General features: G+C 35.8%; 3 protein-coding genes across 3 annotated transcripts; 1 reads left to right on the plus strand and 2 right to left on the minus strand.

The window, feature by feature from the left end:
- Nucleotides 1–1,914: 1,914 nt before the first annotated feature.
- LOC133285646 (uncharacterized) lies at nucleotides 1,915–3,467 on the minus strand. The gene is made up of 2 exons (XM_061482895.1): nucleotides 3,252–3,467; nucleotides 1,915–2,050 (listed from the first exon to the last, which is right to left on the minus strand). Exons 1-2 carry the CDS (start codon nucleotides 3,462–3,464, stop codon nucleotides 1,937–1,939), a joined length of 327 nt encoding a protein of 108 aa, XP_061338879.1. The 5' UTR covers nucleotides 3,465–3,467; the 3' UTR covers nucleotides 1,915–1,936.
- Nucleotides 3,468–3,519: 52 nt separating this feature from the next.
- LOC133285666 (uncharacterized) lies at nucleotides 3,520–4,861 on the minus strand. The gene is made up of 4 exons (XM_061482928.1): nucleotides 4,615–4,861; nucleotides 4,271–4,509; nucleotides 4,047–4,194; nucleotides 3,520–3,557 (listed from the first exon to the last, which is right to left on the minus strand). The coding sequence occupies exons 1-4, from the start codon at nucleotides 4,859–4,861 to the stop codon at nucleotides 3,520–3,522; spliced, it is 672 nt and encodes a 223-aa protein (XP_061338912.1).
- Nucleotides 4,862–11,223: 6,362 nt separating this feature from the next.
- LOC133285654 (peroxidase 51-like) lies at nucleotides 11,224–12,633 on the plus strand. The gene is made up of 4 exons (XM_061482906.1): nucleotides 11,224–11,443; nucleotides 11,538–11,738; nucleotides 11,845–12,010; nucleotides 12,203–12,633. Exons 1-4 carry the CDS (start codon nucleotides 11,228–11,230, stop codon nucleotides 12,604–12,606), a joined length of 987 nt encoding a protein of 328 aa, XP_061338890.1. The 5' UTR covers nucleotides 11,224–11,227; the 3' UTR covers nucleotides 12,607–12,633.
- Nucleotides 12,634–17,234: the final 4,601 nt, after the last annotated feature.

Consider the following 17,234-nt stretch of genomic DNA (forward strand, 5'->3'; position numbering starts at 1 on the left):
TAATTGTTAGATTGACGGAAATCAACGGTTATGATTTAGTAGTAACAATAAGAAGTAGTAACTATAACCTCTCCCATTTTTTTAAAGAAGAAGTACAATACAAAATTATGACTTATATATTATTGAGTAAATACCTTTTTGGTCCTTAGCAAATTTTACGATACCCGCTTTAGTTCCTAGCAAATAAAAAGATTCATCGTGGTCCTTAAAAAATTTAAAATGGACCCATTTTAGTCCTTTAAGGGACTAATATGGGTCTTTTTTAAATTTGTGAGGGACCACGATTTCAACTAAATAGGTCCATTTTGAATTTTTTAGGAATCACGATGGGTCTTTTTATTTGCTAGGAACTAAAGCGGGCATCGTGAAATTTGTTGAGGACCAAAAAAAGGTATATTTACTCTATATTATTCAAAGTTCTCACTAGCCCATCTTAATGTTTAACCAGAGCTTATTAAATAGTTATTTTGTTTTACTTTTTATTGGCTAACAAATAGTTTTCTTGATTAGGTGTGATAACTTGAAGAGCTTAATTAGATATATTATTTTTTTTATACCGATCCAAATTATTTCTTTGAGGCATGGTCGGTTTCTCTGAGTATTTCACAAGCTTCAACTTTTTGATTGAACTATGAGACTAATTTTAAGTCGGGGCTTAGTCATAATTATACTATTAATGTTAAAACTTTTTACCTATATTATCACATATTTAATGAGTTTGACAATTTGTGTTATTAAACTCATTAAATGATGTAATGACTAAATGACAATATAAAATCTTTTTATATTCATTATACATGCAAGCTAAATTATTATTTAAAATAAGAAAATATATAATTTCCCCTTAAAATGCAACAATACAATTAAGGATATTCCTTTAATTAATGCCTTTGATGAAATGTGAAAAAAAATAAGGATTTTCTTTTTAATCTTTATCTTTTCCTTCACAACTAGTAAATTTTTGGGTACAAATTATACGAAAAAAGTCTTATAAACCACTACAAGAAAATTTGTATTTAGAGGCGGTTTTTTAAGCATTCAGAGGCGGTTTAAACCGCCTCTGAATGCCAAGGAAGACGGTTTCAAAACCGTCGAGTTTACCACCGTCGAAAGGAAATCTAAGGCGGTTTTACTAAACCGCTGGTATCACCGCCTTCAGTAATTCAAAGGCGGTTCACTAGGCGGTTTTTGGGGCCTCAATTATCAGAATAAGATTCTATTTGGAATTTAAAGGCGGTTTAAAGGACCGCCTCAGAATTCATATAGAGGCGGTTAGGTATTATTCTGAGGCGGTAAGAGAAGCGGTTATAAGCGCCTTAGTAATTAGCTTAAAGACTTTCTGAGGCGGTTATATTAACCGCCTCAGAATGTAATTCTGAGGCGGTTGTAATAACAGCCTCAAAATGTAATTCTGAGGCGGTTTGTTTGACCACCTGATTAAATAATCAAACGCCTGGGTAAGGCTTAGATACTCTTCCTAGGCGGTTTGTTCACTGCCTCTAAATGACATTTTGAGGCGGATTCATTTGCTAATAAACCGCCTCCATTAGAGTTGTGACATTCTCATATTATTTTGGTTTATTACCCGCCAAAATATATGAAATTAATATTTTTTATTTTTTATATATTTGTTATATTTTTGTTAATGTAAGGTTACTTATAAAAATACATTGTGCATTTAATTATTTTTTTCTAATGATGTAATAATTAAATTGTTGCATTTGATCATACATAACCATACAATTTTAAAAGCCCTCAATTAAAAGCATAAGATATATAAATTCTTCACAAGTTTAAAAGTGAATATTTGCATACATTATCCAAAATATATTAAACAACGTATAGACAAAGTCTCAACTGTTATGCAAAAAACCTTGAACAAATCCCTATAATAATGACAACAACACTGTCCAAAATCAACGTCTAAATAAAATATTTAAGGTTGTGGTGGTGGAGGTGGAATATGAGGTGATGAATCTGGTCCTTCACTGTGTGGGTTATGACTAGCATGAGAAGATCTTCTGACTCCTGGAGAGCCCAAATCTGTAACCTGATACATTGAAAAAAAGAAAAACATACATCAAATGCTACATCAACCTGATTCCCTCAGTGCAAACTCTTACAGTCTCAACATCTTATACATTATAAGAGTGCAAAAGTGTACATCAGAACTCTTAAATTTATAATTTATGAGGAATATCTTTTCCAACAAAATAATTTCATTTACATATTAATGCAAACTTTACATCAAAGCATCTTAGCAAATTCAATGTATCCATCTCATGTATGAAAACATAAAGGAGTTTATGAGAAAGCCTTTCATTCACAATTTAAAAAATTCAAAAAGGAACCAAACAAGGTTGATCAATGGAAGAAAGCTAAGAGGGATTTGGCAACATTAGCTGGTTGGGATGTCAGGAATAAGTAAGTTTCTTATTAACAAATTTATATCCATTATTTATTTGCTTATTTTCTTAGTTTATAATTTAAAGATCTTATTATTTCCACTCTCTTTCAGGCCAGAGTTTGAAGAAATTAAAAAAATTGTTCTCGAGGTAATAAAAACATTGGATCATAAATTCCCAGGGTTTGTTGATGACATTATTGGGATGCAACCTCATGTAGCAACATTAGAAAGCTTTTCAATGTATACTTTGAACCATATGTCCTCAACACTGGACTATTTAAACAAAATGCAAATGTATACACAGTGACTATTTAATTAAAATGCAAATGTACCAATTCTTTAAATAATTGCAAATTCCTTAACACTGGACTATTTAAACATTTCAGCCTCCAAATTAAAATGACTTTGTTATCAAGAACAAATAATATCAAAAAAATTGATAGAATGAACTTTGTGAACCATCTGGTAGTACCTCAAGTATACACAGTGATACCTAAAGTAATATGAAGAACACATATTTATGACACAAATTCATAGAATGCAGCAAGTGTCCAACCAAGATCCCAAATAAAGTAATATTGCCAAAATGAGATTCCCAAAACAAAGCCCACGTTCTCTAATCAAGTGATATACATGACTTATAATCCCTACAAGCTGTAACCATATCAACATCCCAAATTTATCAACAACAAAAGCAGTCACCATTCCAGAGCAATGATATGAAACAAAGATATATGCAAATAACGTTTAATACAAAAAAACTTAAATGACGTCAATGAATAGCCAACAAAGAGTGAACCTACTCTAATACAAAGTATCTATTTGATTATGACCCAAGATTTACCTCATTTATACGAAAATTTTGTTGAGCAACCATTTGTTGCATAATTGATGTCATTTGTGCTTTCAAGGTATCAAGTTCTCCCATTTTCCCTTTCAAAGTGTCGAGTTCCTCTTTGAGAGAATCATATTCCTCTTGCGAAGGACCAGCATTAGAAGATGATGCAGAATCGCGAGAACGCTTACGCATTTGAGTTGGAACCACCCCGAACCCCATTCCTCTAACGCGTCCAGGGTGCTCCTTACCAAAGACACGTTCATAGGCTTCATCTTCAGAAGATGTTTCCTCCATCTCTGCTAATAATTGGTCCTACAATACAACATCAAACATTTAATCAAAACAAACTGTAGAGCTTCCTCATTCACAAAGAAAATACATACATTCTTGGTTCTAGCTTCCTCATGGACAAAGTTGCCATCCCTTTTTATGTGTGAAATGGCGTACATCTCCCCCCTACTAAATTTGCGTCCATATTTTTTTTCCTAAAACAATGTCAGTAAACTAAATGTTAGTTAAATTCATAGCAGATCAGAGTTAGATAGAAAAAGATTGTAATTAGCATAAATACCAGGTCATATTTTAAACTTGCAAGGCTTTTTGATCCAAGGGTATGCATAATCGTTTGTTTTGCTCTATTTCTAGTGTTTATCTCACTGTATTTCTGCATTGTCCAGCAAAACATTCTTGATATTAGGTCAATTAAACCAAATTAAAAAAAAATGCAAGCTTATGTCATTACCTTGGCTTTATCGCTTAACTTATAGGCCAAAAAACCAGCCCATTGTTCTCGAGTCAAACCTTCAGGATAGTTTTCCAAGTTTTGATCAAAACTTGCATTTTTGTTATAATAATAGGAGCATAACCTCCACCTATTGTCCTTCCATTTCTTTCCCATATTTGCCATACAATATTCATAGTGGTCATCATGATGGAGCTGAAACTTTTTCTGTAATACAAAAAATATGCATAATCACTTCACAATAATTTAAGCTTAGTAAAGGAAAATCAGAGAGCATTTATACCTGAATGGTCTCCCAAGCAGTAGTCTTATACGAGGGAAGTACACTAGGCCACCTATCAAAATATATTGGAAATACATTAGTGTTACATGCAAGATGTCCTAAAAAACCATTCAATAGTGAGCCGCCATCAGCAACAGGCTGATTCTCTTCACTCCATAGCACCACCACTTTCTTGTGTTCAGCAAGTACCAAAACATCCCTGACGCGCAATTTTTCCTCGGTTGTCCTTCCTTGATCATCTATAACAAATAATATTCATGTGATTTTTGTTAGTGGAATAATAATATATGACATAGGCATACATAAAAAAATTAATAATGTAATATATATGTTAAATGGTGTACCTATGACATCAACCAGCCAATATTTGTTGCAAACCCTCTTGGCCTTGTAGGAAGGTGGCCTTTCATTTTGTTGTTGGGAATCACCTGAAACTTGAGCTTGTTGGCCTTCCATTTCATGGGGCTGTTGTTCCACCCCTTGAATAACATTTTCTAGGCTCTCAGTGGGATGTACATTTTGTGTTTCGTGGGTAGGCGTTGTAGAGCTTGTTGAAGCTTTTCTTGCAGCGAATCTCCTTGTACGTGCCATTTCACCTAATCCATTTGTCGAAAATATAACATGGAAACATATATTGAAGTATTTAAAAATCATCTAATTCCAATATGTACTGGAAAAAGTTCATAGTATTTTAACATTAAGAAATTAATTGCAAATATCAAGTCCTAAGCAACAATAACATACAAACAAAACGTATGTCCTAACAAAAACTACACAAAACACACCTTATAAAATCCAATCCTAAAAAACCAACTGACACAACCCTATATAAGTAGACATAACCTAATCCTTAAACAAAAAATTCATATGTCCAAATCTTCATCGTCATTGTGATTAGCTATCAAATTTGAAGTGTTATCATCTGTGGCAGGTCTTGATAATTGTAGAGCTATTGTGTCATCAACTAAAAGTTGGTCCAAGTTTTGTGATGGAAATAGGTCAGTGGTTGTCATGATATCTTCGCCCATATCATACAAGTCTCGAGGCTTTACATGGATAGGTATGCTCCAACCCTTTTCTTTCTCATCATCAACATAAAAAACCATTTGACCTTCAGAAGCTTTAATATAGGGCTCATCATCCATTTAGTATTTGGCCATTTCCAAGAAGAAGTGAAGCAGGGTACCTTCTGTCTGTGCTGCAGGCAGCAACACTCACACTCCAGGGAATGAATGACACTAAAGTTGAAGGTGATGGACCCTTATTCCCTGCAGCTTGCACCACAAAAACTCCTGTTTTTCGTGCAAATAATAGTGAAATATCAAACAGGCTGAAGAAGGTTAATGTGTCTTTTGGCGGTTCATCAGGTCCAACTGAGAGTGTTAAGATATCCACCCCATCCTGGACAGCCTGCAGAAATCAAACAAGCTAGGGAGTATTAGTAGCTATTCTAGCTTTCCCTGAAGCGTTGCAGATACAGAATTGTCCCTTCTCTCTTTGAAACATTCTGGGTTTCTTACGTGATTTCCTTTTAAGCCCATTTTTTATATGTTTTTTGAGTAGCCTTTACTACTTTAGTAGACTAGTACTAATATAATGTGATTTAACTAGCAAGTTCATAAATTTTCCACCAAATAACTTGTCATGTTGTCAATAGCTAGCCCACAAGCTAGTTTTGTCCATTCCTGAAATATTATTCCTTCTTCCTTTTACTATTCAAAGGGGAAATGATGGTAAGTATTGTTGAATATTTCATTACTTCCTAAAATATCTTATTTCTTTATGTTGTTGGGTAACTTGCTGAAGAGAGTAGATGCAAATATATATAATGTAACAGAAAAAAATGAAAATGAAAATAATAAATTAAGTATATATGCCAAGGTTGGAACTATCACACGCGATGAATGCCTTGATATGAGTATGATGAATGCCTACAAGTGCATTCAGAAACCCTAGGGAACCGAAAGCACCAAGAATCAGAAAATATAACAAGAAAAATAAAAAAAATACTTTCAGAAGCAAAACGAAACAAATCAGACCGACAACATCGTAATAGCCAACGAAATTAAGAACAAGAAGAAAACAAGACAACAAAGATGTTTTTGGGGGTTAGGGTTTGGGTATTACCTGATGCTTGTATAAGTCTTAGAGCTTCTTGTTCTTGTAAGCTTCCCTTAACGCCGTCTACAACTTCTAAGAAATCACCATTAAAGAAAGCATATAAGCGTTAAAGAAAAGAGAGCATAAACACAAACACAAACACAAACAGAGAGAAGAGAGTATAAGAGTCATTTTTACACCACCGGTGGTGACCTTAGTGAGGGAGAAAGGCAAGCTCGGCCTTGAGGTCCTTCAACAAAAAGCTATTAGGGCAAATTCAGAGAGAAGAGAATATAAGCGTTTAAGAGTCGACAATATACTTAAAACAATTTTCGCAAGGAGGGAAACAAGTCTGCCCAATGAGATACAATTTTCGAAAGGAAAATGTTTTAAATAAGATACAAATATTGCAAATCGATATTGCATTCTAAAGTTGGATTGGTGGTTTAATCGCAAACGCTCAACCACGTTGGTGCGGGTTCGAATCCTGGCAAAAAAAATTTAGTATAATCAAAATTTTTAATTTTTATTTTCCTAATTAATAATAACTTTTTATATTTTTTTAATTTAAATCATAAATCAAATATATATTCTTTTTTTTTAAATTAAAAATTACAAAACTATCTACCAATCTGCCCCTCTTTAATCGATTATTTTGAAGATTTAATCGATTAAATGGTCAAAATTGAAAAAAATGGTTGAATTTTGAATTTTAAATTTAATATAATAGGAGTTGATTACGATTTGTATTTAATAGGAGCTGATTACGTCCTATTAAATACAAAACACAATCAGCTCCTGTTAAATACAAAATGCAATCAGCTCCTATTAAATACAAATCACAATCAACTCTGGCGTACATTAAATTCAAAATTCAAATAACCTCCAATACACGAAAAACTGATTGAAGATTCTGCTAAGTATTTTTATGATGAATATGCAAGACGAGAAGGGTTCGTTGTTCGCTCAGTTCATGTAAATCAATCCAGTTTCCAAGAATCGTTTTTCTTTCGTTGGTTTCTTTGTTTGTTTGGTTATCTATGCTTGTTGATTTGCTTCATATGCATGGAATTTCCTTCACACACACACACACACACACATATATATATATATATATTATTCATGGGTTAAATTTAAAAACTCTATTGCATATCAACAAATTAAAGATTTACATAAACTATATTATATTCATCTACGAATGATTTAAATATTGTAATGCATATTAATAAAGATTCATCCCACCTAGGTAAATATAAACTCGTTCGGATGAGTTTTTTTCAACTCCAAATTTATCCCAACCCAACCAATCTTATCGCCAACACCTATACCACAGTCGCCACCAACACATTGTCACCGTTACCATCTCACCATGCGACCACCACTACATCATCATCGCCGCCACCATCGTCACTACCACCCTCCCACCACCTATACGACATCATTGTTGCCGCCACCCCCCAAAACCATGCACCATCGGCCTAACCGCTTCGGCTACAACATCTACCACAACTAATTTTGCCCCCATGATTTGTTTTTGCATATCAATTTTAATAATTTTATACATTAAAAATTAATTTTATTTTTAACTTCCAAATAGTTTATTTAGTTAAAAGATTTTCCTTAGTACTACACTGAAATGATAAATAGCTCTAAACTTAAATTGTAAGGAAAATTATTTTTTTAAAAATAATTTTATAAATTAAACATAGTAACTTTTGAATCAAAGCAACTAAACTTACGATTAAATAACACGAGATAATTATGTTATGTCAATTATCAATTACATAAATATGAAATGCGAAAAATATGGTAAAAAATATGAAATAGATATATAATTACAATATAAACATGAACTATAAATATTTATCTTTAAAAAAAATCGCCTCCAAAATCGCCTCCATATCCGCCTCTATATGAATATATATAACCTAAAAAACGCCTCCACAACCGCCTCTAATTGAACACAAGGAGGCGGTTTGACACATCCGCCTCAGTATATCATTATTTTTTAGGCGAAGTTGAAAAACGCCTCTACAACGGCCTCTATATGTCTAATTTGGAGGCAGTTTTAACATAACCGCCTCAGTATTTATTCAATATTAAGGCGGTCTGTTAATGCGCCTTCAAAACCGCCCCTATATGATATTTGGAGGCGGTTTAGTTCAAACCGCCTCAGATAAACCGTCGGTATCTACCCATTTTCTTGTAGTGAACAAAGGGTTTTATATTTCTCCAGTGTTACAGGAAAAATATGGTCTCATGTTAGTGACACACACAAAAAAAGTTGGTCCCATAAAATTAAAAAAGTAAATAAGGGAAGGGAGAATTTCGATGATAAAAGCAGGAAGATAATAAGTTGGTTTTCAGTGTGATAATTTTATGTAATTTAAAATGACAAATAATAACTCTGTGTCATTTAAAATGATAAATATTTTTTCTAAATGTTATATATATATAGAGAGAGGTAGGATCCTTTGACATCAGTGTCAAATTTTTTGATAGTCGTTAGATTAAAAAAATCAATGGTATCACATGTTTGCAAATCAAAATCGTTGATCTTTTTTGATTTAACGGCTCTCAGATGAGGTGTCAAATTTGAAATTTGACACTTGTGTCAAAGGATCCTACCTCATATATATATATATATATATACATATATATATATATATATATATATATATATGGGAAAAATATTTCTCAACCTGCTTGAGATAAATTTATCTCCGGCTACGTCGTTTTGATTATTTATTTCTTTATATGTATTGATTCACTTTTGAATGATCATGATTCTCCTTTTCTCTCTCTTCCTTTATCACCGTTAATCCATCTTTGTATGGTTATGATTTAGTAGCCGAAAATAACTTTCCGACAGCTTGAGAAATGATAAGTACATATATATATATATATATATATATATATAGACACACACGTGGGCACACACTCTACATTACTCTTATCTATATCATTTCATATTAACGTGTTTTTTTTTTTTTTTTTTTTGGTAAATACATATTAACGCCTTTTATGTCATCACATGTGGTCCATACAAATTTTAAATTTGAAGGCAGCGCACGGCCTATAATTCTATCCGAATCATAGCAAAAGGAGAATTAAGCACCACTATAATAAATGGCAGTACATGCATTATGGACCGTGTCTCTACAGTCAAATTAAAGCTTGTGCCAGTAACAGATTAACTTTCAAATGAGGATGAAATTCTTGATATGCGAGTAAAGATTCCTGTATGGCTGTATCATTGCACTTCCCGATATACTATATAAGTGATATACGCGTATGGTGGCTCTGCTTACTCAAAACTCACATATTATCTTCTACAAGCTCTGTTGATTTTGTTAATTTATCAAAACTTGGTGAACGTTAATGGATGCTTCTCGTTCTCAGGACACCCAATTTTTTCTTTTAAATATTTTTGCATGTGTTTTATTCATTTTTTTATTTTAAAATTTTCCCCCAGCCCAATTTTTTGTTTTTCTCCTTCGCCCATCTCAGATAAGCTTTTCTGTTTTCACTTTAAATGTAGGGTTTTATAAGAGTTATGTTATAAGAAAAGTAATTGTGTAATGTTATAGAAATTCGTTCTGCGTGTCGTAGTTTTTTTTTTTTTTGCTTCAAAAAATGTGGATCCCACAAAATATTGTGTGGGTAGAAAATTTTCTTGTGTCACGTGAAATGATAAATGCAAATCCTTTAAATGTATATTTCAACCGCAGTGTATCATACTAAAGTGCTACTAATGTATTAAAAAAAAAAGTGCTACTAGGTGTCTGGGACCGCCAAACAACCAAACTGGTAAGTACACTTTATTCCTGTTACCTACGGGAGGCCAAGTAACCTTACGTGCATACCACTACAATTTTTTCTTGTGCAAGATGTCAGCATGCCCTTGTTCTACGGTATACTATAGGGATGTGTTTGGCACAGGAGAAATTTTTTGGTGACCGGGAATCATGATTAATGAGAATTCAGTAGAAATTGAGTTTACTTGGAATCTTACGAAAGATGTGTTTGGTTCGCCAAAATATTACCGGAAATACTGGGTAAAAATTACTGATTCCATATTTGGTTTAGAACGAAATATGACTTGGAATATGAGGTTATTTTACAAAAATAACCCCAAACTATTTTTACTTTTGTAATTGATAGATTGGGTCTAGATTTTTATGTGTATTGGGGTATTTTTGTCTCAAAATTTATTGTTGTGCTTTTCTTTTACTTGGTATTCTGATTGGTATTCCGAATTACCATATTATTTTTGGTAATCTGAATAGTGACTTTTCTTTATAAATCAAATTACCGGTAATCCTTGGATATCCGGGAATCGTAATTTATTCCTTCTACCAAATATGGTAATTACATTTACCAAAGAAAGATTACCGATAATCCTCTCCAAAAACTTGAACCAAACACCCCTGGATGTCTTAACAACAAGGTCCACATATTTTTGGAAATTGGGAATTCGGGATTCAAACCAGGCCCAATCCCAGTCCTAATGCGAAGCATTTGATTTGGACAAAATTAGAGCAACTCTATAAATGAAACGATGGCGCAGACAGAACCAACCTCGCTAGGGTCTCCTTTTTTATTGCCATCAATTAACATAGAGTCCCTTTCAAAGTGTATCATTCTTCTATTATTATTATTCAAAATTCACTTTCTTTCCCGTAGAAAAAAGGTAAAAAAGATTCTAATACAACTGGCTCGTGACACCGACAACTTTCATAGCTCGTACAGTAAAATATGCCCCCTCCCCCTTCATTCCACTTAAGCCATCATTCACTCCCACTCTGCATTTTATAGTCCTTCTTTGTTTACCTCCTCCAACAGCAAAAACTGCAAATGGCTCAGCTTAGTCTTACAATTGTCTGGTTACTCTTCTTAAGTCTGTACCTTTGTGCATGTCCTACTTCTGCCCAGCTAAGTCGACACCACTATGCCACAACCTGCCCCAATGTTGAAAACATCGTCAGAGAAGCGGTTAAAAAGAAATTCCATCAAACATTTCTCACTGTTCCTGCTACCATTCGTCTCTTCTTCCACGATTGCTTTGTCCAGGTAACAATCAGGTGCATGCATTTGATGTCGTGTCTCCTTACAAATGTTGAAAAGTAATTAATAAATAGAACCCTCTATTGATGTTTGTGTTCAGGGTTGTGATGCTTCACTTTTGGTAGCATCGACGGCACACAACAAAGCAGAGAAGGATCACCCTGACAATCTTTCATTGGCCGGAGATGGGTTTGACACGGTGATCAAAGCAAAAGAAGCAGTAGATGCTGTTCCGTTGTGCAGGAACAAAGTCTCATGCGCTGATATTCTCGCCATGGCAACCCGGGATGTTATTGCACTGGTTTGTTCATGAATAACATTGATTCTAATTCCTGTGAATTGATGAAAATTGCATCTTTATGACTAATTAGGAACTTCATTGAAATTAATGAAAATTGCATTTTCAGGCTGGTGGACCCTACTATGAGGTTGAATTGGGAAGATTTGATGGGCTAAGATCAAAAGCTTCAGATGTACATGGGAGGCTCCCTCAGCCAGACTTCAACTTGAACCAGTTGAATTCCCTGTTTGCGGCAAACGGGCTTACTCAAACCGAAATGATTGCCCTCTCAGGTAATGCGCGTGCTTCACACTTTCCAATCAAAAGGTGCCAACCAAATAATTATAGACGGGTGCCATCAGACATGATCTCTGTTCCCTTGTGAATACCATTATTACTTTTGAAAAATATTCCCGAAATTTTAATATGCTATGTTTAAAGTATCATTAAAAGTACGTCTTATTATTAATTCATTCATTGTATAGGTGCTCACACCGTTGGATTCTCCCATTGCAACAAGTTCACGGATAGAGTATATGATTACAAGAGTAAAAGTCGAGTGGACCCTACATTGAACTTGCAATACGCAGTAGAGCTGAAAGCAATGTGCCCTAGGAATGTGGATCCAAGGATTGCTATCAATATGGACCCAACCACTCCTAAGAAATTCGACAATGTTTATTTCAAGAATCTTCAGATGGGGAAGGGCCTCTTCACCTCAGACCAAGTCCTCTTCACGGACCGAAGGTCCAAGGCCTCAGTAAATGCATTTGCACGAGATAGCAAAACCTTCCATGCCAATTTCGTTGCTGCCATGACCAAATTGGGCCGAGTTGGAGTCAAGAATGCACGCAATGGGAACATTCGTACCCATTGTTCCGTGCTTTAATTTACTGGTGGATTACTTTCAAATTAAGGGAATACGTTTGGTGTACATGTGTTTTCCTTTATGTTTAAAACCGTAAGTTCTGAAAGTAGATAATTTCTCTACTGCATGAATCCTCTGTTTTTTTATTTTTTGTCAATTTAATTTTTTTTCCTTTCAATTGTTTGCTTGGGATAATGAACTTGTTTCGCAACGAATATGGCAGCATAACCGATACCTATTATTACAGGTTTAACCAATACAACTGCAGGTAACAAAACTAACTAATCTCCGTAATTAATGGAACGGCTAAAAACTAACTCCACTTCAGCTATACAGTTACTGCGTCAGTGTGAGTGAAGTGCATCAACTGCATCAATGTGTTCAACTCCATCCGTGTGTGCATCAGTGTGTTCAACTCCATCCGTGTGTTTTGTATCCTTCAACCCCCCCCCCCCCCCACAAGCTGGACGGTGAATATCACGAAGACCAAGCTTGGCAATGATGGAAAAATAAGAGGCAGGATGCAAGGATTTAGTGAACACATCGGCAAGTTGATTAGAAAAAGCACACAGGAAAAAGCCGTAATAAACCAGCCTGAAGCTTGTCACGGGTGACATGTATGTCGATTTCAATGTGCTTGGAACGCTCATGCAACGTTGGAATTTGGCAAGGTAGATGGCAGAAACGTTATCACAGTAAACGTGAGCAGCAGTGGAACAAGGAACATGCAGATCACGAAGGAGAAAAGTGATCCATTGTAGTTCACAAGTCATGCTAGCAACAGCTCTATATTCTGCCTCACTCGATGAACGAGAAACAGTCGGTTGTTTCTTGGAGCGCCAAGCAATCAATGAAGAACCCAGGAAAATACACAAACCCGTGATGGAACGTCTGGTATCAGGACAGCAGGCCCAGTCCGAATCAGTGAAGCCACTAAGTTGAAGGGAGTTCTGTGAAGAAAAGAACAGACCAGTAGCAGGGGACCCCTTTATGTAGCGAAGAACGCATGTTGCTGCAGCACGGTGGCTAGAGGTTGGAGCCCCAACGAACTGGCTAAGCTGTTGAACCGAAAAACAGATGTCTGGGCGTGTAGTAGTGAGGTATAAGAGACGACCAATGAGACGTCGATAGGAAGATTGATCAATGTCAGAAAGAGGGACACCATCAGTACGAGAGAGACGAAGTGGGGGAACCATAGGAGTGGAAGATGGTTTGGCACCCAAGAGACCAGCATCAGAAAGGATCTCTAATGCGTATTTGCGTTGATTAACAGCAATCCCATGTTTGTTACGAGAAATCTCAAGGCCCAGAAAGAATCTCAAGGAACCCAAATCTTTAATGCGAAACTGAGAATCCAATGCACTCTTGACCTGAAGGATTTCAGTAGCATCATTACCTGTTAAGACGATGTCATCAACATAGATAAGAAGGACAGTGAAGGAAGCAGCAGTTCGTCTAACAAAGAGTGAATAATCAGTTGTGGATTGAACATAGCCTAAAGAAAGCAGGGAAGAGGACAATTTCGAATGCCACTGGCGGCTGGCTTGTTTCAATCCATAGAGAGATTTCTTCAACTGACAGACCTTTCCAGGAGGAGCTTGAACACCAGAAGGCAAGGTCATAAAAACCTCTTTGGCTAAGTCACCATGGAGAAAAGCGTTGTTTACATCCAGTTGCTCAATCAACCAGTTTCGAGCCGCAGCAAGAGCAAGAACCAATCGAATTGTAGTCATTTTAGCAACTGGACTGAAAGTATCAAAGTAGTCCACCCCCTCCAATTGTGTGTATCCTTTAGCCACTAACTGAGCTTTGCATCTTTCAACTGAACCATCAGCTTTATACTTCACTTTATAGACCCATTTACAACCGATAGTGTGTTTTCCAGGAGGAAGATCAACAAGATCCCATGTGTGAGTTTGAGCAAGAGCAGATAATTCAGCAGCCATGGCTTCTTGCCAGCAAGGAAGCTTAGAAGCTTCAGCATATGACTTTGGCTCAAAAATGGAGATGACATTAAAACAAAAACGTTTAAAAGATGGAGAACAATGTGTGTAAGATAAGACTTGGGAAAGGGGGTAAGGAGTACCTGAAGAAGGAGGATGATCAGCTGAGACAACATGATTGTAGTGGAAATCCCTTAGATAAGATGGTCGTTTTCTTATTCTGGATGAGCAGCGGATTGGAGGGGATGATGGGGCAGGTATGGGAGTAGTAGGTGGAAGAAAATATGAAGGAACAGCTGCCTCAGCAGTATGGGTTGTGTCAGTGGTAATAGAGAAAGGGTCATCAAAGATAATAGGGGTAAGACAAGGAAGTATGGGTGCTGCAGTGTGTGTGGGATGAATGTAAGGGAAGTGCATTTCATAAAATACTACATTACGGGATAGGAACAATTTTTGGGAAGTGAGTTCTAGCAACAAATAACCTTTTGTCCCTTCTTGAAAACCAAGGAATATGCATTTTTGAGCTCTAGGTTCAAACTTAGTTCTGTGAGAGTGAATGGTGGATGCAAAACATAGACAACCAAAGGGTTTTAAATGGATAAGAGAAGGTGGCTTAGAATATAGGAGCTCATATGGAGTTTTATATGAAAGTAAAGGGGTGCATAGTCTATTAATGAGGTATACCGAATGAGCAATTGCATTGCACCAGTAGGATTTAGGTACATTAGATTGAAACAATAATGATCTAGCTAAATTCATGATATGTTGATGCTTCCTCTCAACTATCCCATTTTGTTCGGGGGTTTCAACACATGTGGTTTGGTGAAATATGCCTTTCATTTTATAGAAGGAGTGCATGAGGAATTCAGGTCCATTATCAGTTCGAATGGATTTTATGTTGGTTTGAAATTGGTTTTCATGAAATGTTACAAAATTTTGAATGGAGAGACGTGCATCTGATTTATGTTTTAGAAAAATGACCCATGTATAGCGAGTATGGTCATCAACAATTGATAAAAAATACCTATGGCCATGAACTGATGTAAAGGATGTAGGACCCCAAATGTCCATATGCAACAAGTCAAACACCTTATCTGATCTAGTAATACTTGAACAAAATGGTAATTTTCTTTGTTTGGCAAAATGACATACATCACATAGTGATACAGATTTGGATGGTATAAAAGGAAATTTAATTGACATATGTTTGAGAATAGTAGGGGAAACATGTCCTAATCTAAGGTGCCAAAGCAAGTGCTCATTATTAGGATTACTGGAACTTGAGCTGTAAACTGCAGAATCTGTAAGGAGTGGGCTTTCTGTCTTGATGACTGGTGTATGGCTTGCTGTTTTGGTGATCAATGTATGTGGCAAACAAGGGAAGTCCAGAGAGAATAAGCCTCCATGTTGTCTAGCTGTACCAATCCTCTTCTTGGTACTCAGCTGTTTTATGAAACAAGAAGAGTTAGTAAAAATGAGATAGCATTGTAAAGTGAGCATGAGTTTGTTGACTGATATGAGGTTCACATAAAAGTTGGGAACATATAATACATCAAATAAAATGAATTCAAAAGAAAATTGAACGTTTCCTGCATATGAAGCAGTAACTTTAGAACCATCAGGTAAGTTTATGAACACAGAATTGATTTTGTGAAGTGAGACAGGAAATATGTGAGGTGATGTGATCAGTTGCGCCAGTATCAAGGATCCAACGCAACTGATTACCTGGACTAGATTTGCTTGATTATGCACTTAAAGCAGAAGTGGAAATAAGGTTGGCATGGCTAGTTGGTGTAGGCACAGGATTGGAACGTAGTGGATCTGGGGAGAGTTGTAAAGCTTGAACAAGCTCATGAAATTGTTGACTAGACAAAGTCACTACTGAATGATCTAAATTTCTTTCTGCACAATTAGCACATGTTGCACCATTATCGATTTGATCATTTCTCATTCTATATCCAGGAGGGAAACCGTGTTTGAAGTAACACGTTTCTATGGTATGATTACTCATCTTACAATGAGTACAAAACCTTGAACCTCGTCCTCTACTTCTGCCTCCTCTGTTGTTAAAACTTCCTCTGCCTCGTCCTGATGAGTAATAGCTTCTACTTTCATCTGATTCACTGATAAAAGCCTTAGGTGCATTGTCAACAGGAAAACTTGAATAAAATTCACGCTCCTGTTGAGCCAGCATTGAACATACTTTGTTAACATCAGGTAGAGGATTTATCAACATGATTTGTGATCGAACTGGAGCATATTGCTCGTTCAAACCTTTCAAAAACCTGATTGTATAATCTTAATCTCTCCTAACTCGAATCTCAAGTAAGGCTGGACAGTTACATGCCATAGCACATTGACAAGTCGGTAATGGCCTTAAATTCTCCAGTTCATCACATAAACTCTTCAAATGTGTAAAATATTCGCTTACATTTTTATCTCCTTATTTCAGCTTGTAAATCTCTTCTTGCAAGTCTGAAATTCTGAAAATGTCCGCTTGGGAGAAGCGTTCCTTCAAGTCTTTCCAAGCATCCTCTGCCTTATCTATCCAGAGGATGGATTGCAGAATGGATGAGGAAATTGAGCGGTGCAGCCATGACAGTACGGTAGTGTTGCACCGTTTCCATGCATTATATGAAGGATCCATAGTTGGAGGTGGAGGCAGACTTCCATCGATGAAGCCAGTCTTGTTATTAGACAACAGTG

This window comes from Gastrolobium bilobum, unplaced genomic scaffold (assembly GCF_033153095.1).
Source record: "Gastrolobium bilobum isolate Gb01-03AN ecotype WA unplaced genomic scaffold, APGP_CSIRO_Gbil_v1 utg1162, whole genome shotgun sequence".
Taxonomy (NCBI): domain Eukaryota; kingdom Viridiplantae; phylum Streptophyta; class Magnoliopsida; order Fabales; family Fabaceae; genus Gastrolobium; species Gastrolobium bilobum.

What these genes read in the sequence shown, in the direction of transcription:
- LOC133285666 (XM_061482928.1), bottom strand. Translation starts at nt 4,861, where the DNA reads ATGGCACGTACAAGGAGATTCGCTGCAAGAAAAGCTTCAACAAGCTCT. An exon ending in TTGGCTGGTTGATGTCATAG is followed by an intron (nt 4,510 to 4,614) that starts GTACACCATTTA and finishes TATTTGTTATAG; the next exon opens with ATGATCAAGGAAGGACAACC. An exon ending in CTTGGAAAACTATCCTGAAG is followed by an intron (nt 3,558 to 4,046) that starts GTTTGACTCGAG and finishes GTTGTATTGTAG; the next exon opens with GACCAATTATTAGCAGAGAT.
- LOC133285646 (XM_061482895.1), bottom strand. Translation starts at nt 3,464, where the DNA reads ATGGGGTTCGGGGTGGTTCCAACTCAAATGCGTAAGCGTTCTCGCGAT. An exon ending in AAAATTTTCGTATAAATGAG is followed by an intron (nt 2,051 to 3,251) that starts GTAAATCTTGGG and finishes TCAATGTATCAG; the next exon opens with GTTACAGATTTGGGCTCTCC.
- LOC133285654 (XM_061482906.1), top strand. Translation starts at nt 11,228, where the DNA reads ATGGCTCAGCTTAGTCTTACAATTGTCTGGTTACTCTTCTTAAGTCTG. An exon ending in TCCACGATTGCTTTGTCCAG is followed by an intron (nt 11,444 to 11,537) that starts GTAACAATCAGG and finishes GTTTGTGTTCAG; the next exon opens with GGTTGTGATGCTTCACTTTT. An exon ending in CCCGGGATGTTATTGCACTG is followed by an intron (nt 11,739 to 11,844) that starts GTTTGTTCATGA and finishes TTGCATTTTCAG; the next exon opens with GCTGGTGGACCCTACTATGA.